At 38.2% G+C, this 25,467-nt stretch overlaps 1 protein-coding gene across 16 annotated transcripts in view; it reads left to right on the forward strand.

Annotated features, from left to right (window-relative positions):
- The window catches only part of CADPS2 (calcium dependent secretion activator 2), a 333,015-nt gene that overhangs the window by 295,046 nt on the left and 12,502 nt on the right, over window positions 1–25,467 (forward strand). For all 16 annotated transcript variants that reach the window (XM_086609733.1, XM_086609731.1, XM_086609742.1 and 13 more), the window contains 4 exons: window positions 61–135; window positions 5,050–5,133; window positions 5,251–5,283; window positions 15,202–15,309. In XM_086609733.1, the coding sequence (XP_086465859.1) occupies window positions 61–135; window positions 5,050–5,133; window positions 5,251–5,283; window positions 15,202–15,309 (300 nt within the window). The remainder of the gene's footprint in view (window positions 1–60; window positions 136–5,049; window positions 5,134–5,250; window positions 5,284–15,201; window positions 15,310–25,467) is intronic.

Below are 25,467 nucleotides of genomic sequence, written 5' to 3' on the forward strand. Positions count from 1 at the left end.
CTTATGACAAAAGTGTGTGTTCATATACATGCTAATGCTTCTTTATCTTTTGAAATACAGCAACAATACCACTCAAAAATAGATGACTTGATTGAAGAAACTGTTAAAGAAATTATTTCCCTTCTTGTTTCAAAGGTAAAACAATTTAGATTTTAATTTATAACAAAGCAGAAAAATACGTTGCTAATTATTGAACTTCTGAAATATCACACAGTTTTTCTGTACACTATGAGATTGGGGGGATAGCACCATGATTTGTAAATAATAGTCATGCAAATAATATTTAATTTACAAAATTAAATTTTATAACCCATTAGGTAAGCAATTTCTGTGCAACTTGGTAATTGGTAAGTTTGTCTTCTGTGTTTCTGTTATGGATAAGAACTGCTAGCAGCTAGTAGAACTGGTAGGACTTGATTATGTCAATATTACCTTAAGTAATAGCATGTTTTATTTTTTGTTTAATTGTTCACATGAAAACAGTTTTCCTATCACTAAGTAGTATTTAAATTTTGTGTTTAAAGATGGACGCCATCTAGAGTATTGGTATAACTTTTTAATGAGATTTTACCCCACAAACCATTTAATTTAAAAATTGTTTCTTGAAATTGACTGGGGTTTTTTATATTTAAGAGGAAAATATGTTTTGACATGATATAGGTACTTGGAGAATAAGTGAAGAAAACTTAAGCAATGTCTTATGTTATTGTAGCACCTCTGCTCCAGCAAAAGTCTTAAGTGCTTGATACAAAAGAAAAGCTTTCAGACCCTAATAGTTTGAAGGACGCAGCAAATAATGAAAGAACAGAAAGATTTTATAAGGTGTTATATTATCTATACATAGCAAACTACCCAGAAATATCTGACTTTCAAAGTAGAAGTAAGCTGTACATTTACAATTTGTGAGTTAGTGGGAAAAAGTAAGATTGTGGTCATATTTTCACCATGCCTTCATTTCCACTTGTTACAGCTTGCTGGCAGGGGGTGGAGAGGGCAGGAATCTCCTCTCAGATTGACACCCACCATGCTTGCACAGGAGCTGAAGAGGAAGTTTTTTGTCAAATCGTTGTAGAAGTTTAAGCAATGTGTCTACTTACTGTTAAATGTGTAAAAATCTCACACATTTTTTCTCTAAATGGAAGTTTTGATGTAAACATAACTGCAAATTGCTCAACTCAACAGTTTCGAGTTTTACATGCCGCCTGTCATCTCTCTGAACTGACCTGTCAGGTTACGGGCGTAGTATTATTGAAGAAGAAAGAATTTAATCAGAGCAAATCATGCTATTAAAAGTTAAACCTTTTGATTATTTTTTTTAATGTCTGAGATAATAGACATTATTGAGAAGTCGTGGCGGTCTGGCGAGGTCCCCGATGACTGGAAGAGAGGGAACATAACCCCCATTTTTAAAAAGGGGAACAAGGAGGACCCGGGCAACTACAGGCCGGTCAGCCTCACCTCTGTGCCTGGCAAGGTCATGGAGCAGATTCTCCTGGGAACCATGCTAAGGCACATGGAGAGCAAGGAGGTGGTGGGTGACAGCCAACATGGCTTCACCAAAGGCAGATCGTGCCTGACCAACTTGGTGGCCTTTTACGATGGGGTGACAGCATCGGTGGACAAGGGTCGACCAACGGATGTCATCTACCTGGACTTGTGCAAAGCTTTTGACACTGTCCCGCACGACATTCTTCTCTCTAAACTAGAGAGGCATGGGTTTGATGGATGGACCACTCGGTGGATAAGGAATTGGCTCAATGGCCGTACTCAGAGAGTAGTGGTCAACGGCTCGATGTCCATGTGGAGACCGGTCACGAGTGGTGTCCCTCAGGGGTCCGTGTTGGGCCCGGCCCTCTTCAACATCTTTGTCGGTGACGTGGACAGTGGCATGGAGTGCACCCTCAGCAAGTTCGCCGATGACACCAAGCTGTGTGGTGCCGTCGACACGCTGGAAGGGAGGGATGCCATCCAGAGGGACCTCGACAGGCTGGAGAGGTGGGCCCGTACCAATCTCATGAAGTTTAACCAGGCCAAGTGCAAGGTCCTACATCTGGGTCATGGCAATCCCAGGCACAAATACAGACTGGGTGGTGAATGGATCGTGAGCAGCCCTGAGGAGAAGGACTTGGGAGTACTGGTGGACGAGAAGCTCAATATGAGCCGGCAATGTGCTCTTGCGGCCCAGAAGGCCAACCGCATTCTGGGCTGCATCAAGAGGAGCGTGGCCAGCAGGTCGAGGGAGGTGATTCTCCCCCTCTACTCTGCCCTCGTGAGACCTCACTTGGAGTATTGCGTCCAGTTCTGGAGTCCCCAACATAAGAAGGACATGGACCAGTTGGAGAGGGTCCAGAGGAGGGCCACGAAGATGATAAGAGGGCTGGAGCACCTTTCCTATGAGGACAGGCTGAAGGAGTTGAGGCTGTTCAGCCTGGAGAAGAGGAGGCTCCGGGGTGACCTTATAGCGGTCTTCCAGTACCTCAAGGGGGCCTACAAGAAAGATGGGGAGAGGCTGTTCAGGAGGGCCAGTTGTGATAGGACAAGGGGTAATGGTTTTAAAATAGAGGGAGGTAGATTCAGGTTGGATATTAGGAAAAAATTTTTTACTATGAGAGTTGTAGAACACTGGAACAGGTTACCCAGAGAGGTGGTGGATGCTCCATCCCTGGAGACGTTCAAGGCCCGGTTGGATGAGGCCCTGAGCAACCTGATCTAGTTGGAGATATCCCTGTTCCTTGCAGGGGGGTTGGACTAGATGACCTTTGAAGGTCCCTTCCAGCCCTAACGATTCTATGATTCTATGATTCTATGATAATAGAGGAAGGAAGAAAATAGTCATATTCCTCCTGGATGCATGTACAAGAAATTCTAGAGATGATTGCCATCGATACAGAGGGATTTGCATTATTAGGTATACATACACTATTACAAGAGGTTGAAATCTTGGAACAGGAAGGAACTATTCTGTGTCATGGACTGATCATTAGAAACTTACCTGGTCTCTCCTCACTTGAGATGTGAAATGCCAATGGCATCCTGATTGCTTCTGTTTCAAGGCAGAAAGCCTCTGAGGGTACAGAGGAAGGCTGATGTTTCACTCTTGGTTTTGGCCAGGAAAAACACACATCAACGTGTGTAATATCCATGCGTGTTCATTTTTTCCATCTAATATTTTTTAATTATTTTTTAGCCTTCACCTCTGTATTATTTCCTTTGTGATCCAGTGGAATAGATGTTTCAATAATCGTTTTTAGTGCAAGTCATCTATGAAAATGAATAGAGTAATTTCACTTCAGTGAGACTTTACCTGGTAAAAACTATACTGTGCATTTCGTATGCAAGACTTACCAAGCTAAAGCATTTAGCAAATCCCAGGAATAGCACAAAACAGTGAAACAAAGCACAGTGTGTCTCAGGGTAACTAATTCAGAGAATGTGAGGCATACACAGAAATGCTCTTAGAGCTTCACATGTACACTGAGATCTTAGAAAACAAGTTTCCAACTTCATAGCTAAGCCTTTCGTTTAAATGGGCATCCTTGACACTGCAATGTTTTGCTCTCTGTTCTGTTGTGTCCCACTTGTGTTGGTGCCATTTGTTGGTGCTGTGGACACCATGTTGTTGGTGAGATCTTTGCATGATAAGATTGAAGACCCTTCTGCAGGGAGAATCCTTGCCAGTCAGATAAAATGAGTTAAAGTATGAACAGCAGCTTCTCACAGGCATACAATGGCAAAGCAGAAAGCCAGTATTTGGCCTAATGAAGCGACCATAATTATACTGTGCATGGGGTGCAGAAACAACTGCCATTCTCTCTCCTGATGTGGTTTTGTTCCTTGATCAGCACCTACGTACTGGTGTCTTAATTAATCACTGTAAATATGACAGGTTAGATTGATAAATGACAAATGTAGTTTTACACTTGCTCCTGCTCCTTGAACTGTTAAGAGCAGGGCTTGTTGTAAAGTGATGATCTCAGTTCCTCTGGAGGTGACACTGTTGTGACACTGTTACAGTGCCCATTAACAGCATGCCAGATGGAATTTTGTTCTGTCCTCACACTCATAAAATGATACTCGTGGTTATGAGAATGACTGTGTTGGGAGGAAGGGATGACTTTTAAAACAGTCTTTATAAAAACTGGAAAGCAATTCATATGTGTAAAATAAATGTGCATGAATACAACGGCTGACAGATACTTCATGTTACCTACTATGAATTATTTGAGCAACATAACATCACAGAGGGACGTGAGAAGGGGGTTTGTTAGCTGTAATGCTAATTTGGGGGAGTTTAAACATTAAGGCTGTAATTAATGCAAATAATAAGATCTGTTGTTGCTGTTAGAAATAAATTTTGACAAAAACGCCTTTTCATGGCACTTGCTGAGGAGTTACACTACTCAGAATTGCAGGTGAAAGTACAAGTGAGACAAACCACATCATACCAGAGATTTGTGGCTTACATTTTCTCACCCCTTCTTGGCCATATCGTAGCAATTCAACAGCACATGCCGGTGTTGAAGACGAGCTGACAGAGAACACTAGTGCTGTTACACTGTTGGGTGAAATCAGGGCTGGGTTTCTATTCAATAGCAAAGATATGAGGAACATGATATCGAGATCACCACAATTTAACAATTGTGCTCCATGATCTTTGAAGCTGTGATCTTAGAAACTGTGGTCCTAGAAAATAACAGGTGTTTTCTACCCAAAATACATACTGGGTACAGGCAGCCCTGTATTTAACCATGCATTGCAGAGGCAGCAAAGTGGTGTTGGGTAGCAGGCCCACCTCAGAAGAATTTTAGGGTTGGGTTTATATTTCTGCAGTCGTTCAACAATTTCCATCAATTTGATTGATAGGTGAAACCGAGTAAAGAATGTTGTCCTTGATTTCAGCACTTTGTGAGATGGAAAGAGTGTTCAAATTTACAGTCTGCATTGCCCTGCTGAACAATAAAAATCTAAGGAAGAAAAACTCACATTCTCATTCAAAATATTTATATTTCGTATAGTGCATTTAGATTTCTCTCTGTGCTTTTCCTCCAGGTTGTTTCGGTGTTAGAAGGTGTGCTGTCTAAATTGTCAAGATATGATGAAGGCACTTTCTTCTCATCATTAGTTTCATTCACTGTAAGTGTTTGGACTCACAATGGATCTGTTCCTCTTTCTGTGCATAATTCCGAAATTGTGCACAGTCTGTAGTAATAAGGACTTACTGTGTGTTGTTTTATTTCTGATTTTCTAAAGGTGAAAGCAGCTGCAAAATATGTCGACGTTCCCGTAAGTACAACCTTTTTCATTTCTTTTTTTGAGTGTTCATAATAATTCAAAAAATAGGCATTTTGTTAGCTCACATTTTTTATTGTTGACATTTTACTTTCCTACAGAGATTCATGATAACTTTACACAGAGCATTTAAACCGCCACAACAATCATCACAGGGCATTTCATTTCCTTCAAGCAATGAGTAACTCTCAAAGCAAAGCTTAGAAAGGTTATTCTCAATGCACTTTTTCAGTTGTGGAAGAGTGAGGATTGTAACTTAGATACTTCTTTGTAGGGATCTTTCCATCATTTGGATAAATTATTCAAATGTGCAGGATAACAAGTAAAAGCATCATAATTTAATATCAATTATTTATTGATTTCTTATTTCAGGACCCAGTTTTGCTTATTTAATCCCTTGCTTGCTAAATCTCTATTTGCTTTACCATTACTTATGTAATGTTTGTGTGGTGTAAATAAAAACTAAAAACTATACCTGTTGGAGCTATTTTATACATAAAAACAAAATTCAGCTATTAGAATATTTTTATTAGAGTATCATAGTAGAATATCTTTTATTTAAAAAAGCAAGGAAGAAGTTATCAGGCAAATATTGTCAATATCACTGGTGATAAATAGCTTTTTTTCTCTCACAAGGATGTGTTCTCATCGGTTTTTAATGTGATTCTAAGACAATGTTATTTTCCAAGCATAGCAAATAAATTTACTGAAATGATTATGTTAAGACCTTAAAAGAAATAAAATTACAAATATAGAAGAACACTAGACATGCTAAGACTATATGATTGCTAGAAATCCTTTCAACAGTTCTATACTTAAAAACATAATACTTGCAAACTTACGTTATTACATATATTTTTAAAATCCATGCATCCTAAATAAAAGGGAAAATCTCTGTTTCTGCAGTTTGTTTTGTTATCTTTAAAGTCACTTTATTCATAAGATACAAATTGTAGCATTTTTGTCTGGATGATGTTTTCAGAATTTTCTTCTCATCTGGTTACGTGTTAACTTTTTCTGAATTGCATAAATGCTTTTATGTGTTATGAAAAAGAAAACAAAGTAGACCTAATCTTACATTCAAAGGGGTGACCTCATATCAAATGCAGTTAATTTAGAATAACTTTCTTAATATATTGTGCTGTGGAGCTGCCCCAAAAAGTCTTTGGTGAGGCACTTAAGGCTCAAAAGCCAAAAATTACTGGAAAACCTAGAGATTCATTGCCTTCTGTCAGGGAACGTGAAAAACTCTCCAAATTACACGCAATATCTATGAGGAGCAGAAACCAAAGTCTTTTCCATTGATCTGGATATGTTGATGTCAAAGTCAGTCATAAAGATGAGATTGAAAAATACCTTTGCCACAAGTTCAGGGAAATATTGCAAGTCACATCACAGGGATGCGCTGCTCCAGAGAGAGAGGAAGCCAGAGAGGGGAGGTGGTTGCTGGAGCCCTATTGCCTTTCTCACATTGGTTGGTTGGTCTGAAGAGATGACCAGATTACAGACAGGCTATCAGCATCCTTGTATTTTTACAGCCCCTTCACTTTTCAGCTATCCCACACACCTTTCCCACAGCCCAAGATGCAAACTGGACTGGAGTAGCAGTACTATAGTTATAAACTACAGGTGTAAACTGTACTTCAGGGAAGCTCTGGATCTGACCAAGCAAACATTTTTCCAAATTCTGGAGGATATTTCTCCTGAGTTGAATGAGTTTGATAGGCTGGGGTTTGGTTTTGCTTCTCCACGTTCTTCCCCTTGTGAAGATGCTGTTGAGATCAAAAAGAGTCGTTACTGTCACAACTGACAGTGAGCATCCAGTCTGAATAGGGTCTAAAAACACCACCTGTGGAAGTTACAAATTCCAACTGCAAAGGAGGCTGTAAGTCATCACTTTACAAGGTCGTCTCCTGGGCTCACAACTGAAGTGAGAAGTGGAGAGGGAGGCGACACAGGGTGAGCGGAGCTCTCAGTCGTGTGACGGTAACCTGGCAAGCCTTCACTGCAGCTAATTAAATGCCTGTTGCGGGAGTGTATTTTGAACAGATATGGCTTAAAATAATCTTCTTGTCCCTCCTTATCATATAGCTGTGTATATGGAAGTGACTTAAAGGTGACCACAGTAGGCCCTTTCTCTTGATAGGGTTGCAAATACGTGCAAATTTGCACTTGTTTAGATGACCACGTTCTGACCCCGTGCCCCACCTCCATTCCGGGATCTCACTGGGTCATCTTGGTGTTGTCTTTGGAGTCTCTGAAACAGAGCTGTTGATCGCTTGGTTGATCTGGAGGAGAAGGAGACTGGGGAGGCAAAAGGCCTTTGTGTGTGAATTCAACAGAGTTTTTGAACTTTGAGTACCAGGCTGAATATTTGGCAAAGAGGGAAAAATATGCTGGTTTATAGTGAAATAAGAAGAAACTAACCAGACAAAAGAGATGTTAGAAGAAAATGAAGGTATTTCTGAGCAGAATGTTTTAGAGAGAAGATGAGAGGTAAAGGGGATTAAAAAATGAAAATGTAAATAATAATAGAAATAATAAAGGATTCAAAAAGAAGAACATACTTGGATGATTCTTGGTCATTTTGAGGAAAAGGTTAATTCTATTAATATTGATAGGCAATTTAAACATGAAGTAGTTGAGCATGAAGATGTACACTCCCCAGAAGGTAACCCTCAGCTTCTCAGGGCCAGGGTGAGAAATGTGGACTCAGACTTGCAGTTATTTGGCAGATATGTTTGTGAAAATGTTGCGTTGCTACCTATGCTTCCATTCTTCAGTACGAGGGTGGTAAGACTTTGGAATAAATTGCCCAGAGAAGTTGTTGATGCCCCCTCCCTGGAGGTGTTCAAGGCCAGGTCGGATGGAGCCTTGAGTAGCCTGGTCTAGTTGAGAGGCGTCCCTGCCCATGACAGGGAGGTTGGATTAGATGATCTCTGAGGTCCCTTCCAGCCTATGCCATTCTATGATTCTATGATTCTTGCCAGAGAATTATGAGCAACTCCATCCAAAAAAGGAAGTTTCATCTTTTTTTTTAACCTGTTTTGGAAAACATTCAACATAAGTTGCCATTTTTCAGAATTCCCTTTAGTAAGTGGGACGTACACAGTCACAAGGAGCTCCCATTGCTTTCCCCAGCCATTGTGTAAAGCTATATGGGCACTGTGTATGTTTTGGGAACTGAAACACCAACAGAAATACTAAGAACAGTGCAAAGTAACCCAGACTGAGAAGAGTATCAACAATGAAGGCTTGTGATTTCCTAAAAATAATGATGAAAAAATCTGGTTGCTATTACTCTCTTTCTGTTGGTAATTGTCACAGTAAGCCATACTCTGAAGTGGAGCTGCGGCTGCTGTGCACGTGAAAGAAACCAAATGTTCAGAGGAAAATAAAACAAACATTACAAATATAAGTAGTACGTCAAGGATGCAGTTTGTTCTCTCGTTAATGCTATGTTTTGATGTTTGGGAATACAGGAGCTGATTTAGGTTACAGGTTTTTTTAAAAGCAACTCACAGAAATTTGCTATAACTCTTTGTTAGTTTCTCCTAAAGCCCAAGCAATCCTTAGGAGATGTAAAAGTACAACCTCTCTAATTTTTTTCTCTTTTTTTTTAATATTCTGTTCGCAAAGCCAGTTAATTAATGAGAATAGGGAAAGAATGCAGTAGAATTGAGGGGAAAAAAATGTATATTGTTAATCTCAAATGATTATTATTACTCAATCATGTAGATAATTTCATTATGTTTGATTTCCCATCATGTAAGTCAGTTTTGCACGCAAATAATTGTGTCTCTAGCTTTTCTACACACATTTGCCTAATTTACAAATATAACCAAAGCAATTACACAAATTGAGCATCCAGTCACATGTATATTTATATACTGCTTTTTGTTCCGAAAGGTATCTTTAAATCCCTTTGTAGGAGGCAGTGATCTATGCCAGTCGTTTAGAGGGCACAGAAGGCACCTAATCCTCCCTGACTTGACGTAGGCCACCTGCCATAGGGAGCGCGGGAAGGACGCGGGGCTGGCAGCGGCGCACAGCTCGCACAATGCCGAGCCTCTCGCGCCGCTCCCGCCTTCACGCGGGGATCAAAGGTACGGAAAGGGGCCTCACACAGGTGCCAGCCTTTGGCTTATGGGGTCCCGTAGAGGCCAGAGGAGGATCTCTGCCTCCTACCAGGCAGACACACATTGGGACCATCCAGGTACCTCCATTTCCAAATATCACACTTGTACTGCGTGGCCTCTTTTAGCTGGTTTTAAGAAGCAAACGGCTTTTTCTGGGAAATCGGTGTTTATTCAGGTGTGGCCATACTGTGCCATTCATTTTTAAGCAGGATTTACTTGGAGACCTCCGTTTAAAAATAAAGAGCACAGAACAGCCATTATCCTCATGCTAAGGGCTCCTCCTGCCTTCCTCCTCCTCCTCCTCTTCCCATGTATACCCCAACCTGGGAACTGGTCCTTCTGTTTTCCGATCCATAAACCCAAGATGGTGCATAATTGGAGGGAAAGCCCTGCATCATTTGTTTTAAGTAAGCAATGTTAGTGATGTACCTCTTAAATGGGAATCAGAAGGGTGGCTTCTGATCAGTAGGAAAGTTCAAATAACATAGAAAAACGTATTTTCTGTGTTGCCCAGAGAAGTTGTGGATGCCCCATCCCTGGAAGTGTTCAAGGCCAGGTTGGATGAGGCTTTGGGCAACCTGGTGTAGTGGAGGATTTCTCTGCCCATGGCAGGGGGGGTTGGAACTAGATGATCTTTAAGGTCCCTTCCAACCCTAACCATTCTATGACTCTATGATTTATTTGAGGGGAGAAAGCATATCTTAATGCCTGATTTTGTTAGAGTGGCTGTAGCACTTTGAAGACCTTCTGCTCTACAGAATCAAGATCCTCATGCAAACACTTACATGCCTGTGTTGCCCTGTGAATGCAGTGAAACTGCACATATATGAAAAAATGTTTGTGTAAATGCTTGCAGAATCACAGCTGAAGTTCTGCATGACAATTCTCTCTTAACACATTTAGCCTTTGCCAAGGTTGCTTTTTCATCTACAAGAAGATGTATTAGAGACAGAGAAAATCGGTTGTATTTTTTCATTTAAGAAAAACAGTTTTTCATAACCATGTGAGAACAAAATGTTACCTTTAAAATAGACTGATTGTACAAATGATGCATCTTCCTGCCTGGCTTATGTATTTTGATTTGTAAAAAATGAAAGGAGTAAAGGTTTTGTCATAACTACGAGTAGATTCTGTTCTAAAAATATTTTAATGATATTTTAATTCTGTCATTCCAAAGCTCAAGTGATGAGCCTTGCAGTATTTAGAGGAGAAATTTCAGGCAGTGAAATTTTCCAACGTGCTCTTTAATTTGGTCGTGGACACTGAATAAGGAGCTCCTGTGTTTCTCACAATAACCCCCTCCAGCTCATCACTCCTTTTCATTTCATTGTTACATCCACGCTGTAGTTAAAACGTCTCCCTCCAGGATGCAGGGGAGGGGAAGGGGGTGGAGAGGAGAGCAAGCACAAAATGGGATGAAGTTTGTGATTACATAGTTAGTCTCTAACATCTGTTCTCATCTTCAGAACGTGAATGTTCTGACAGGATAGCAACTCGGTAAAACTAGGCTTTTTTTTTCTTGGTAATATCAAGAATACAAGTTTGTTTAATACTCTCTGATGCTGAGAAATGTTCTGTGACAAATACCAAAGTGAGAATAAACACAACTCAAGTATTTACAAACGCATACGGGTTTTATGGAGATTTGTGGCAAACTGTTGCATTGCAAAAAGCTCTGCAGAAACTCAGGTGTATCTTTCCTGTAGGGAAGGGCTAATATTAGTGACACTATGAAGCTTGTTGCAAACCTTTCAGCAGCAAAATATTTGAATGCCTGAAAATCAAGGCAGTGCAGCATTACTTTTGCCTAGGTGCCTCAGGCAAAAATTTTGCCCGTGGGAGCAGTATGTGTCAATACAGCTTCCTACATCATCGTGGAAACGGGAATAATGTATTTTAAAATTTGCCTCCTTGAAACTATGATAGCGTTTTCCCGTTTAAAGAGGGAAAGTTAAGCCGTTTATTCTTTATCTGAATTTGTTGCTGTGAAAAAGTGTCTGTTGATCTGGACCCACCTACCAGTGAATAGTAAAAGAGACAACCTGCACCTGTGGGATTAGGTGCAGCAGCAGGAAGTAAGAGCACTTGCAGTATATAATTAACAAGGATTTTATTTTTTTTTTCCCCAAACAGCATGTTCATCTTGCCAGGTTAACTAGTGATTAACCCTAAAAAAGAATGTGCTGAAGCCTACACCCTTGTTTAAACTCATTCACTCGCCAGTGTATTCAGTTACTTGTGTAACCAGCGACAAAGTAACCCTATTTACAACTCTTCATTTCCTGGTATTTTATTTGATGTCTTTGTGTTTCCAGTTTCTCCATTCATCTCTTTGTTTGGTTCTCTTTCATTTTCAGATAGGCAAAACATCTTGTCTGCTGTTCTGAATAAAACAGACGTAAAATAACTTTTTATCTATCATAAAAAACCACTTTTTTTCTTGGGGAAGTTTTCAGACAGAATACCTTTTTTACACTTATCCAGATAAATATACCAGGTTAAATTCTCCTCCCAAAGATGTGCAAATAACTCTCTTCCATTCACTTCCGCAGATGTTCAGTCAGAAATTCAGAAGAGCAGAATTTTTTGAGTATAGAAGTGGAGACTGAGTTGCTTAAGTCTGTCTAATATTAGTAATGAAATGCCCACTGTCACAGTCACTTAAAATTAATCTCCGTTTCTATTTGTTTGTCTTTTAAGGTACATTAAATTGCTTTGTTGTTTAGGTTTTTTATTCTACATTAACCCGTTGTTTTTTTTCTGAAGTTTAATAATCCACAATAGAGCAATACAGGATCATGTAATCAAAGTTTCCCATCTAATACATAATCCTTATTTAAAAAATAAAAAAAAATTAAAACCTGAAATACATAGCACTAAGCCTGTTTTGATGCTTATAATAGCTTTCTTTTCTTCTTTCACATGTTTAGAGAAAACAAATAAATTCAATGCATGCAATATGGAGAGATAATGAAGTATTTGATATACCGTTGGTGTATTCAATGTTTAATATGTTTTGCCCACCATGAGCAGAGATGGTTAGCTTGCAGTGATTTTGGTGAGGTTTTAAAACAGAGAGTTTTACTGCTGGAGTATTGATAACTTCCTTACCCAGGCATATTTTTACTGTAGGCAGACAGTGTTTAAAAGGAAAATTAATTTTTTTTCCATAGCAATTTCAAAGATAATTATCCTGCACACATTAAAGAAGGCTGAAGTGTTTTAAAGAACTGTAATTCTAATTGGTAAATGTCACCAGCTGTTGCAGTTACTCTTACTTGTGTATATTCTTTTAATGATTACACTCCTGTGCCACAAGCTACATGAAAATATATTCACTAGGTGTGAAATTCCCATATGTCACAGCTTCAAGACTAGGTAAACATCTCAAAGATAAGGGGAGAATTAATGCTGATGAGAAATGTTATTTTTCTAGCTTTTGCTGTCTGCAAGATGAACATTTTTTATTGAACTCAGTAAAAGAAAAAATTGCGTGAATTGGAGAACCATTAGGTTTTAGCATCCAGTAGAAGATTCGTTTTTACATTTGAATATATATCTCCAAGAACTATAATCAACTTTTCATTTGTTATATTATCTCCGTCACTCACCCCCCCAAGATTTCAAAACATTTTCCCATTATCTCTCCAAGTTAAAACTAGTCCAGTTCCTATAAATTGCCTGTCAACTTTTAGAAAGTACCTAAGGTTTCAATGCTGGTTGTATTCTTTTCTACCATCACAAATGAGTATACTAAGAGAATATATGGAGCTTTCTGTTTTAAATCTGCTAAATCACTTCACGATATAGTTGAACTTAAAAACATTTCTGTCACGTTTTAATGAAGAAAATGCATTTTATTAAATAAAATCTATTGATTTCCGTGAACTAGGTTTTATCGTAATCTTACATTTTTATTTCTATGCTTAGGATCAAGGTGTGTAACTCAGATGTAAATATAAATTTACATACTTTCTTCTTAAGAGTTTCATGTAGCCATGTATGTATGTGATAAATTTTTGAAATGAACTTTCATTGCCTCTGGAATGACCAATCTAAATGTACAGGAGACATTGAAGTTTTCCAGTGTGAGTTTTGGAGATGCTAGGGGTGTTAAACCAGGCCATCATTCCACATTTAACTGTTACTTTTAAGAAATAAAACTGCCATTGATGCACATGTGTAAATGAAAAAGAAAATCTTTTTATTTTGGATTGTATTCCTATATGTGTCCATGGTAGATTCAGTAAAAATAAAGTGAAGCTCATGATCCAGGAGGTTTCACTCACTGCAGTTTTGAGGGGAGAATGCTCTCATCCTGTTACTGTACTGGCAGTTTCTGGACAGGTGACAGTTTGAGCATGTTTCACCTCTCCTTCCCTCTTGTGTTCAGACCTGTTTATATAAATTATAATACAGGACATGCGTGATAATAAGGAATGAGAAATTGTAGACTAAAAAGGAAGCCTTGATATAGCATTATAGGTAAGTATTTTAACCATATTAGCATGTTTATGCATACAGGACTTTAAAATATGCCAAATAATTTACTCTTACAGCTTTTTACATATGCTGTTTTCAGACAATAACAGCTTCTGAGAAATGGAGATGATTTATGCCTGGGAATTCAGGGACTGGGTAGAGCTGCTTTCGTCCTCCTTCCCTAGAGCTGTTAATTATTCTGTACAGTCAGTATTAGCCAAATCTGAATCTTTTATACGTAGCTTTGTGCTAAGCCTTACTGTAGAGTATTATAAAACTTCGCCTTCTTTTGCATGCCTTGAACTTTAAAAACTATTATTTGGAAGCAATTGAAACTTTTACAAACTTGCTCATTCTTGGTTCCTGTTAGAGTAAAGTGAACTCCTGACCAGCTCTGCGTACGCTGCCAGGGAAGGGGACGTTGCAGGCTGTCAGGGGCTTTCACGTGGAACAACATTTTGTGGATACAGTGATCCCGAAGTCCCAGCTGGGAAGGAGAGAGAAGTTTCAGCAATCACTCAATCTGGCCTGATATAGTATCACATACACAGGACATACCCTAGCCTGTCCCATGTTTCTGAGCGAGATATGAAAATTACGCCTACTCTGCTATTCATACAGAACACAGATTGGTACAAGAAGGGAAACATTTCAGCCCTTGCACCTTCCCTTGTCATCCTGTGAGCTGATTATGCCAGTGCAACAGTTTCAGAAAAACAGGGCTACAGGCCTGCTCTCGTACCAGCCTTTTTATGCTGTTGCTCTCAGGGCAATGCTTGAACTTAGTTTGAATCAGAATTAGTAGCAGCTAACCTCAAACGCAAAATTCAGTTGTTCTTTGGAAGCAAATTGCAACAAATCTGAGGCACTGCAAAAGGACCTGAAGACATTTTTTTAACCATTTTCTGAATGTGACAGCAGGATCTGGACCTTGAGGGTGGAGTAGCTATGGGAGCCTCACTTACGAAAAAGGGGGAAATGTCCAAGTTTGCCATTGACGTTACTGGAACTAAGACTTTATTCTGTAACATATGGCAGCATAGATTTATGACTCAAAGCATTCATGAATTATAACACTGAGAACTTTTCTTAATAGTGAACCCTCCTAAACTCGGTAACTAACCCAGAATTCACAGCAGATTTAGTAAATACAGTTTATACCTATATGAGCATTGTAACATAATTTCAGTTTTCATTACGATTAAGTATAACTTCTTACAAGTCTCAGTTGTTGAATGGTCTTTCTCTTTCCCTTCCTACTACTTTCTCCCCTTACTTTATGTCTCCACAGAAACCAGGGATGGATCTAGCAGATACCTACATTATGTTTGTTCGACAAAACCAGGATATACTTCGAGAAAAAGTCAATGAGGAAATGTACATAGAGAAGTTATTTGATGTAAGTAACTACCCTTGCAAAACTTGCTGGTATCACTACTATATCAGAAGGGATAAGCTGCATTTTGGTGACATTCAGCAAGCTGTTCAGATGTTCTTCCCTATTGATCAGTTTTGCTTTTGCTTTTTGTTTATCATCTTCAGCTATAAAGGGTGGCCTTGCGTGAAACATTTTGTGCATGGAAATTTTAAGTGCTAGAAGGCATAAATAAAATTGGTAGAATATTATTATTTGAAATAGTTATTTTTTCCACCGTGAGTAGTCCCATTTTATTCCATCTTTTGATTTTGAATGTGTTAATAGATAGAATTGGATTGGTGTGGTTTGTGGCCTCCTTTGCAGAGTTAATTTCCCTAAATAAAGAACTTGTTCGTATCACTGCCTGCTCATACACAGAAAGAGGCCAGTTATGCCAGGTACATCTACAGGATTGACTGGTACTTTCATGGAATGACTTTTAGAATTTTGTTTTATGGATTTTTAGTTTAAGATTTATAATTTCTTAAAGTTGGCCAAACATTTATTGAGTCAAACTTGTTTTCAAAATTTTCATCCTGCTTCTGCAATTTCAGAGTAATTCATCCTCAAGGCCCACACATTGCTAGCCATCTTATATCTTCAATATAATTTTCTTCAGCTTTGATACTGGTTTCCACAGCCTCCCTCCACTCATTCCTTTGCCCTGATTCCTCCTCTTTTCGTTACAAATGATAACCTGCTCTGCCAAAATTTTTCTTATACAAGGCTCTCCTATCAGGCCACTAGCAGCACTCTTGGCATATTTCTGCTCATTCAAGTTCTGACCACTAATTTGTATCTATTATGTCCCTTTCTGAGGAGTCTGAAGGAGAAGATTTAGGCAGTTGAAATTGTAACTTCTGTATAAATTCAAAGCACTATACCTGTAAAATATATCTAAAATTAAAGTTATTTTATTATAAATTCAGATCAATTTACATGACATTGATGCCAATCACTTATAATTATGTAGGAATTTGAACAGGGAAAGAAGTCATCTCTGGCACTGTGCAATGCAATTGATTACAAAACAAATTCTGGAACATAATACACACTTTGAAATGTATTTATTTGTGTGTCATTTCCTAAGTATTTTAGAAAGCTTTGCTGGCAGTTTCATTTAATTATGCAAGTTACAGCAAATGTTTTCATAACAGCAATTCACAGCCTTTACTGTGACACTACAGTTGTGGCAGTCACAGAAGGTCCCATAACATAGACTCTCAGCCACAGTATGTCATGTCAGTGTTTGTTGTTTGTTAGACTGGGTGGTCAAAATGAGACTTATCTCTCAGATTTTATATTTCCAGACACTCCCAGACAGCTTTACAAAAAAAAGTATCATCTGTTTTAATAAGCTAAGTGCTAATATGTGTGAAAAGAATGATTTTATAAAAGCTTTGATGCCCTGCAGGGGTAGAAAAATTATCATCCATCCAGCTGGCACCTTCACAAAGTACTAAAACCATATTAGCAACTTCTGCTTCAGTTTGCTTTTGCACTGAATCTGCAAGCATATGTTTCATTTTCAAGTTTCTATTTTTTATTTTTCTTTGGGGTTATTTTTGCTTATGTTGTAATTTTCTGAATGTTAATAAAATTACGTGCCTAAGGCCAAGTCTAACTCTCACTGGAGAGACCACATTGACTTTGTTGATGTAGTGGGATTAGACCAAACCTTAGGCTATGTCCATAGCAGTAAACCAGCCAGGGCCAGGGCACAGGTCTGAGAATTACCAAGTGATCATCCATACTGTTAGGTCATAAGTATGATTCCTGGTATGATTTTGGGTTAAGCCACCTAGCACTAACCCAAGGACAGAGTCTCAGTACGATTGGGCTTAGCATGGGTTGAGGACCTCTTCCAAGTTTATTTTCAGCAATCAAGCGTTTCAGCACAAGAAAACATGTCTTGTATGGATGCAAGCCATGACATAGCACTTCCCTTTGAGATGCGAAACCATTCCTGTCCCCTTTTACTCAGTACTATGCATCATATGCTGTCATGCCCAATGTCTATAGCTGTAAGGAGAGAAAAAAGATGTGCATTGTAAGTATTCTGTGTATCAAATACCTATTTGTATCTTTATTTTTCTTTATATAGGGTGGTATCACATTTCTACGTAACATCACACTAGGCGATATAACCAATCGGACAGAATCAGATAAATGCATTAACAAATAGGCAAGCTCATAGCACGCAGAAATTTGAAACAAAGACATCTCACTGTATTGACTCACCTTTCCTAAGACTAATTCAGATTCAGAGCAGTATGACTAAGCAAGATATTGCCTATCATTTTTGAGGGTTTTTTTAAATTAGCAATATAACAGAACTAGGTACTGTTTATACAGTCAATTCTTTTAAGTTGTATATCAATAGAAAGAATAAGATATGTTCAAGATTTTATGTAAATATACTTCAAGGCATTTGACTGGCTACAGTTGTAGATCACTGTTGATTTCTCCTTAAAATACATTGTATTTTTATCAGATAAGAAATCATCAGCCAACAAAAATTGGAAGAGTGTATGCCTATGTCTCAGCCAGGAAACCACGTCATCCAGAATAACCAAAAAAAACAGACTGTTTTGTATGCTAGAAGTGATAGTTATAGACAAGATCACGCCTCGGACACTATTTTATCCAAAAACTGTGTACTTATAAGCTATTTATGCATAGATTTCATTTACTTGATTCAGAACTGCTATTACAGTGACCAAGAGAATGGCATGTCTATCATACGAAATAATGTACACATCAAAGAAGATCTTTTAAATTGAAGAATAGTATCGACACGAGTAGAAATGTCTCTCAGTGGGTCACAAATACGTTAAGGCTAGAAATTGGAACATTTTGTGTCTATCTGAGAAGTCTCAAACTAGGGATAAGACAAAAAATGTGCGTTGTTTTATGGTGGTGCTTGATAAGCCTGGAAAAGCACTGCCATGCTATACAAAATGTGAAAAATCAGGAGAATGGAATTTAAGCTTGAGATGTGAATCCTTACATATGTGAGAGGCTCACATCTCCAGGGGACTTGGAAAGAAGACTAGGCTGCTGGTTTTTTCTGCATCATTCTTAAACCACTTAAATCCTATACTTCAGTACCTCTGCTGATCACGCAGCAGAACCAAGGTGGTTTTTTTCCCTTCCTTTTCTCTGAATAACTTGTCTTCTGGGTGCATTTCATTCTTCATCTCCTCTGGAAGGGATATAGACAGCACAGAGAACAGTATGGCCTGGTGCTCCTGGTACCACCGGTCTCTCTACAAAGCCAGTGTGCTGTCTTGTCCTCAAACCTAAACATGAGATTTGGAATCACAGAGTTTTTTGCACGGTCAGTTTGTCAGAGACACTTAGGACTGTTTGTGTTCCCTTGCAGTGTGAGACATAGCCTTCTTCCTAATATCAGCTGGGAATTTTACCTATCAAATTTCTTCCTGTCACAAGAACTCGAGACATTTATCTCCTTCTCTTATGCTGTAGAAGCTTATAGTTGTGGGGGTTTGCTTGTTTGCATGCTTATTTGGTTTTTTTTAATGCCGCAGATCTTTAAAAGCACTAGAAAGGTTTTGTAGTGCATTGTACATGTGGATAGTCTACAGTAGCTCTGGGCTAAATGTCTGCTTCATGTTCATGATTCCTGTAGGCTTAATTCAATTAATGATCTATGTGATTCCCTTCAATCCCGTACACCACTGAAGTAAACTAAGACAATTAAGTTACATTGGGGCAAGTTGCTCTACAAAACTCGAATAAATCAAAATTTTGCTACCATTAATGCTGCAGTGACTTAGGTAAATTCCATATATCACAACTAAATCATGAAGACAGGCCCTTCTGTGTTTGTTTAATAATTGCATTTTTTAATTATGATTAAAAGCATCAGCCACTGAAACTTTTTTAAAGTTTAACCTCTTAAACCAAGAACTCAATTTTTAAATAGTTTAGTAAAATGGTTTAGAAACAAATCTGTACTTTAATTATTTAAATTTTTTTTGTCCAGTGTTTGAAATATACTTATTTTCGGAAAAGGCTGTAAAAGTACCAGTTGTTGAATGGGAAAATGAAGTATTCAAACAGAATTGCACAAACCTAGAATTTGAATAGAATAAATATAAAATATTGCTATTAGTAACACCCCTCTTACTGATACAGATAATCTGCTTAATGGATGATGTAAGAACATTTATGCAGCCTATCAAAGAACAGTGCTGTGTATTTGATTACAGAATTAACAGACGTAAAAAATATCCAACTATGAAATTCCCATAGGGTCTGGTTCTACACTGTCAAAATCAATGGGAGTTTTACCATTAACCTCAATAAAAGCAGTGCTGTGTCCGTAAACATGGCAGGTTATCATCACAGACTAGACTTAGATTCATGTTTCTACCTAAATTTTTAAGTTGGGACTAATAAGCCTTGAACTACTGAGCATTTTAAATTACATTAGACTTCTAAATTAAAAACTGTTTCCTTTAAAACCAATTTTGATTTTGCTAACAAACAAGCTTTAAAAAAAAAAAGATAAGTCATTTTGCATAAAGCACTATTTAAAACATCAATGCAATACTTACTTTCTGTAGAAATGTAAAGTTCTGAAGTGCCACTTGGATAGATTCTCATTTTCATGTACCTGTTAATGGCACATGAAGTATGGATATTCTTGTCTCAACACAGAAAAACTGTTTCAAACATTTTCCCTTCAAAAGCCACCTTGGTTTATTTGCCATTAAGAGCATTATTTTACAGGTTATATTTGTGTTGGGTCTGTTGTGAAAAACTTAGGGTGTGGACAGATGTATGACTAATTTTATTAAGACTATATATGCAATGAAATCTTTATGCAATAGTTGATTGCTGCTTTGAGAAATAAAGAATGGTTTAAGAGAACAGTTCTAACACATCAGTGTTTTACCATTGATACAACTTAAAGGTTTTCCAATTTTTTTAGGCTCTAATTTCTGGGAAACCTGTGCACGAGTGTACCATAAACACATAAAGTAGTCAGAGCGTGCACCCTGGAAAGGTCAATATTGGCAAACAGGTCCCTTCATTATCTTGTACAAGACGGCACCTGTTAGCAGATGTTGAGTTTGGCCCTGATTGTCCATCTCTTACAGATGTTAAACTGGTGTGGTGTGACCGAGTAGTCCTGTTGACTTCACAAGGACTGCTCACATAGGTGACGGTCCTCGGCGCAGAGTAAGAGATGTTAGTGACAGGGAACTCATACAACTTTCTTTGGAGTGCAGAAAGACCGAACGTCTTTATGAGTAGTATAAATGCTTAAGAGCTCCAGATTTATGTAGCTGCTTTTGGCTTTTGTACTTCAAAAGTTCAGATGTAATGTGATACTCTTTTTCTGTCAAAAAAATGCTTATGTTTTGTCTGGAATGTGAATTCAATGCTAGCAGTGTTCCCATATCACTAACATTATTTTCCTTTTCCATTAGTAGCAGGGATGGACGATTTAAGTTCAATGATATACTTGAGATTATTTGAGGTAGTAATTATTCTCCAAAGATTACTACGTCATGTGCTTCATTCTATGTCTAAATGGAGATACGAAGTACTCATCTGATTCATTTCTGTTTGCCATCGTATCTGCAAGTACATTTTTAACAAATGCTTTATTCAATTGCATAATTTCTATAAGTTTTCTGACCTTTTACAGAAAAATGTGTTTAAAATGTGCAAATTCTTCTCCTTGGCAAGTGAGTTAATCTTCAGCTGGTGTTACATAGCTAAGAGGCGCACATATTTTAAATGTGAGTTTTCTGTAGTACCAGGTCCTTGTTCTGTCCATGTCTACCTCAAAAGCACCATTACTGTAGTATTTAGTATTCAACAATGTTTTTCTAGAAAACTTCAATTGTGATTTTTTTTCTCATTCTCCAATTGTTTTCTGTCACGTTAATTTTAATAAGTAATCTTCACTTTCCTTGTTACGTAATTATTTGCAAGTGTGTGCTTTGATAAAAGGTCTACTTTTTGATCTAGATTATGTGCCAAGGCAACTTCAGCAAGTTGAGACTAGGTAGAACTGGCTAAAGGCCACATTTGAATCAAAAGCTGTGTTTGTATTAACTTCTGAGAAACATGAGAGGACCGTGCCTAATTACTTAAAAGCGACTCAACAAAAATGGATTGTAGCTTGTTGATCTTCTTATTTCTTTGATAACTCAGAATAATCTTCAAGAAATATGTGGGCTTCTTTCTCGGATTCTTGAAATTTGATCACAGTGCAAAATTGTCCTTTGGCACAAACCCAGAAATACACATCTTTGCATGATGCACCTGGACATATGTGGCAGGTCTGGTAGAATCAGCTAATTAACAACACAGGCTTAAACAGGCACCTCATCTGGCAGTGTAGTTAGTTGCCTGATGGTGCTCAGCAGGATTTGGTAGTGCTTTTTATTTTTCTATCCTAATGGTCTGCTGCCCACCTAATTTTGCCTTATTGTCAGCCACTACTTACCGCAGCTTGAGGCCCTCCCAGGAGGCTAAATTATTATCAAAGGATTAGGGAGATGTAGCCTTGCAGCTCTGACATTTCTGATTACTTGTCTATGCCAGAACACTAATTAGCTGTGACTAATTAAGAAAAATGTTCCTGCCATAGAAAACCATTTAAAAGAACTGAGAAGTAGAAAAGCAATTGAAAAGCTGAGCAGTGCTCAGATTTGCCGATGCTCTTTAGATTTTCACCAAAGTCTTAACTCACCTATAATTATGTCTAATATTTTATAAGGAAAATAGAAAGCTCTTGATATGAGAACCACTCTGCAGTTTTCTCTTGATCTAAAGACATCCTTGTCATTTTAAAACAGTTTGTGCTGTCTTTTTCAGTAAAAGAAAGAATTTTAGAGAAAACTGTAGGCAGTGTCATCAAATGTAGACTGAAAAAGTGAACTATATTAACTTGCTCAAAAATATGAAATTCTTTTTCAAGATGGAAGCGTCATCTTTCAAATTTACTGTTCAAAGTCTGTTCGAAGTTCGATAAATTATTCCTGATGTTTTCAAGTAGATTCACTCCATTTTTTGAGATAGAAATCTCTGTAAAAGAACAACAGTTCATTTGAAAGCTGAAAAATTTAACCCCGGTCAGATTCCATATAGTATGTAAGTTTTATTTGATTTTTTTTTCTTTCTGAAATATGCTGAGAAAAGGAGTGCCCACTCTTGGAGGGTGCTGATTATGCTGCTATCAATCCAGCAAAGCTCAGTACTGTTGAAATCAATAGGACCACAACACACTTAAAGCAAAGCATGTGCTTCAGAGTTTGCTGCTTCAGGATCAGAATATTCAGCACTTTGTAAACTGTTTTATACTTTAGCGGAGAGTGTTTTCTCTAGAGGAAATGATAACACAATGGCTGGTTTTGATATGTTTTTGATATGATACATTTCCTCACCTCTTCCTTTTTGATGCCATTTTTAATTTCTGAATTTCCATCTTGTTGGGTATCGAATAGCCCAAAAAGATATAAAAAAGATATTCTCCAGACATTATGTATCCCATAGTCCCATAGTCCAGCCTGCATTTAGTATTCATGGAATGGATATCTGCCACCTTTTTCACACTTATTTAATCATATTATTTAAATATTCCCAGCAGGGGAGTAGAAATCTATGAAATAGATATTCTGATATCTTGCTAAAAGAGCTCTTTGGGTATAAAAAGGAGAAAGATAATTATTTTTTGGAGCACTAAATATCGTATCCTGATATTCAGAATTTCTTATGCTGTCCTACCCTCTAATCTTCCAGAGTTGTGTGAGAAGCTCACTTTTTTTAAAAAAAAAAAAAAAAAAAAACAAACAAACAAACAAAAAAAACCCACAAAAAAACAACAACAATGTATAAATTGTTATAAAATGCAATTTAAAATGTGCATCATGAGTCAGAAGAGAAAAACAAATGGAAAATATCCCAAGCTCAAGATTTTAAAGCCCATCCAATTTTTTTCTGAGGGGTCTTTATCGATCAGGGGTAGAACTATGGAGAGGTTTTGGGGTGTTTGTTTGAGGAGGGGCTATAACATTGGGAGCTTCCAATACAGTTTCCCTGTAGATGTTTCTAGTCTATACTGTTCATTCATTTATTTAACTTAGTTAAATGCATCTATCCATCACTCACAGTATCCATTCACTAAAAACAATAACAAGTTCTGTCAAATAAAAGAGAACTCCTTGTAACATCCAGGCACAATTTAGTCCTTTAACCTTTTTATCCTGCTAGGCACAAAGTTGCAGCGTCTCATTCTAGGCACTGCATTTTTTTTCCTTATCTAGGTGGCTTGAAATGTGTCTAGCAGCTTAATGGAATCAGTTGAGCGTGGACAACTATAAAAATATAAAATAGCACTGAAACTTTAGATGAGTCTGTCAGTGAGTGTTAACTGTGGCTGCAGCTTTCACATTGTACGCAGTCAAGAGAAATCAATAAGGATTGTACCATTTATATTGTCTTATCTAATGTTTGTTCACCATGAAGTGCCAGGCACAAGCACCATCTAGGGAATATTGATTTCCTGATGTACTGTAATTCACACACGTATAAACAGCAGGAGAACCTTATGGTTTCTCAAACCTTACTTGTGGATTTGATATTTATACCTGTATTTCATGTGGGTCAAGCTTAGTTTAAAAAGGAAAATCAAGCAAAACTCTGTGTAAGTGTTTGCAAATAAACACACAACCTCGTTTTTGATCGTATTACAAGAAAAATAGTACCAAAAAGCATAAGAATAATCTAGTTTTACTGTAATCAGTCTGGAGTAACAGAAAGAGTTGCAAATCAAAATAGTACCAGGTGAGGATGCTGCAGAGTTCTCTGACAAAGTGATTCATCCGTGGAAAGAGCTTCTTAACCTGTTTGATCATGGGGAGCTGAAGCTTTAAATGTGCAAAAATGTTGACCTGTATAGAGATGATTTTCTTTAAATAATTTTCCAGTGTCTCATCATATATTTTCTTAATTTACACAACATTGACTGTCCTTTGTACTTACACTGTACTAAGAGTGTTTACAATGTGCAAGAAAAACAGTACAAATAATGAAGAGAAAATCAGCTAAAAAAAAAAAAAGGGCAATGCAGCTGTAAAATCTGCATTGCTGAAAGAGTGCACATGGGCAACAGGGTCAGAGATGGAAAGGAGCAAACCAGGCATCTGCCCAATCCAAGGACGCCTTCTCCAAAGAGATGAGGGGAGGAGAGAAGCAAGAGAGAGGCAGGAGTCTGGACCTCGGCTCCACACCAGCGCTGCTCAGTGTGGTGCCCAGTCGATGTGGTGTAGGAGAGGAGAGGCTGTACCACTGTGCAACTCCCTATCAACTGCACAGCTGCATCCAACCCTGTCATATGCCACTGCAATAACATGCAGGGTAAACGGATGACGAGCAACGGATTGCTGAGGTGGAAAGAAATGAGCTGCCTGTAGGTATCCACTCAGAGGAATGCAGGATGTTTTAAATATTCAAAATATGTACTTGACCCCGTTCCACATGGAGCAGGGAGTCTAATAGAAGACTCCAGGACAACAGCTACTAAAGCTACAGACTTGGGCCCAGCTTTCGTCCACCACACTTTTGGTACGTGGTACAGAGATTAAGAGTATGCTCACCTCCCCAGGGAGGCCCAGATGATGGAAAAAGCAGACGTAGGTATCTCAGTTACATACCTGACAGGCAGAGTGAACCTGGACCTTTAACCTCACTAATGTTACACATGGACTTAAGAAGGCTGCTTAGCATTTGTGCAGCTAAGAGTGTTTGTAGGGTTTGTAAAGCTGGAGCCTGACAGCAAGAGGCTAGTGCTGTAACGAGTAACAACTTGGTCATTCTGCATTGTGTTCATTTGTTTATTTTGAGGATCCAAGCTGGCTTTCATTTCAAGGTCACTCAAGTGATGTCCCCATTCTGTGCCCTGCGGGGTGTTTGCAGATGTAGCCAAATCGCAATACAACACACAGTGTAGCAAGACTGTTTGCTCCGGAGTTTTAGCACCAGAATAACCTATGGAAGCTCTGTTCACAGATGCGTTGCGTATCAGAGTGGAGTAGGGAAACTATTTGTGCTGTTAGTCTCTCGTGGTCATGAGCATTATGTTAGTACTTAAAATCA

The sequence above is a fragment of the Tauraco erythrolophus genome, chromosome 4, assembly GCF_009769465.1.
Source record: "Tauraco erythrolophus isolate bTauEry1 chromosome 4, bTauEry1.pri, whole genome shotgun sequence".
Classification (NCBI taxonomy): Eukaryota; Metazoa; Chordata; class Aves; order Musophagiformes; family Musophagidae; genus Tauraco; species Tauraco erythrolophus.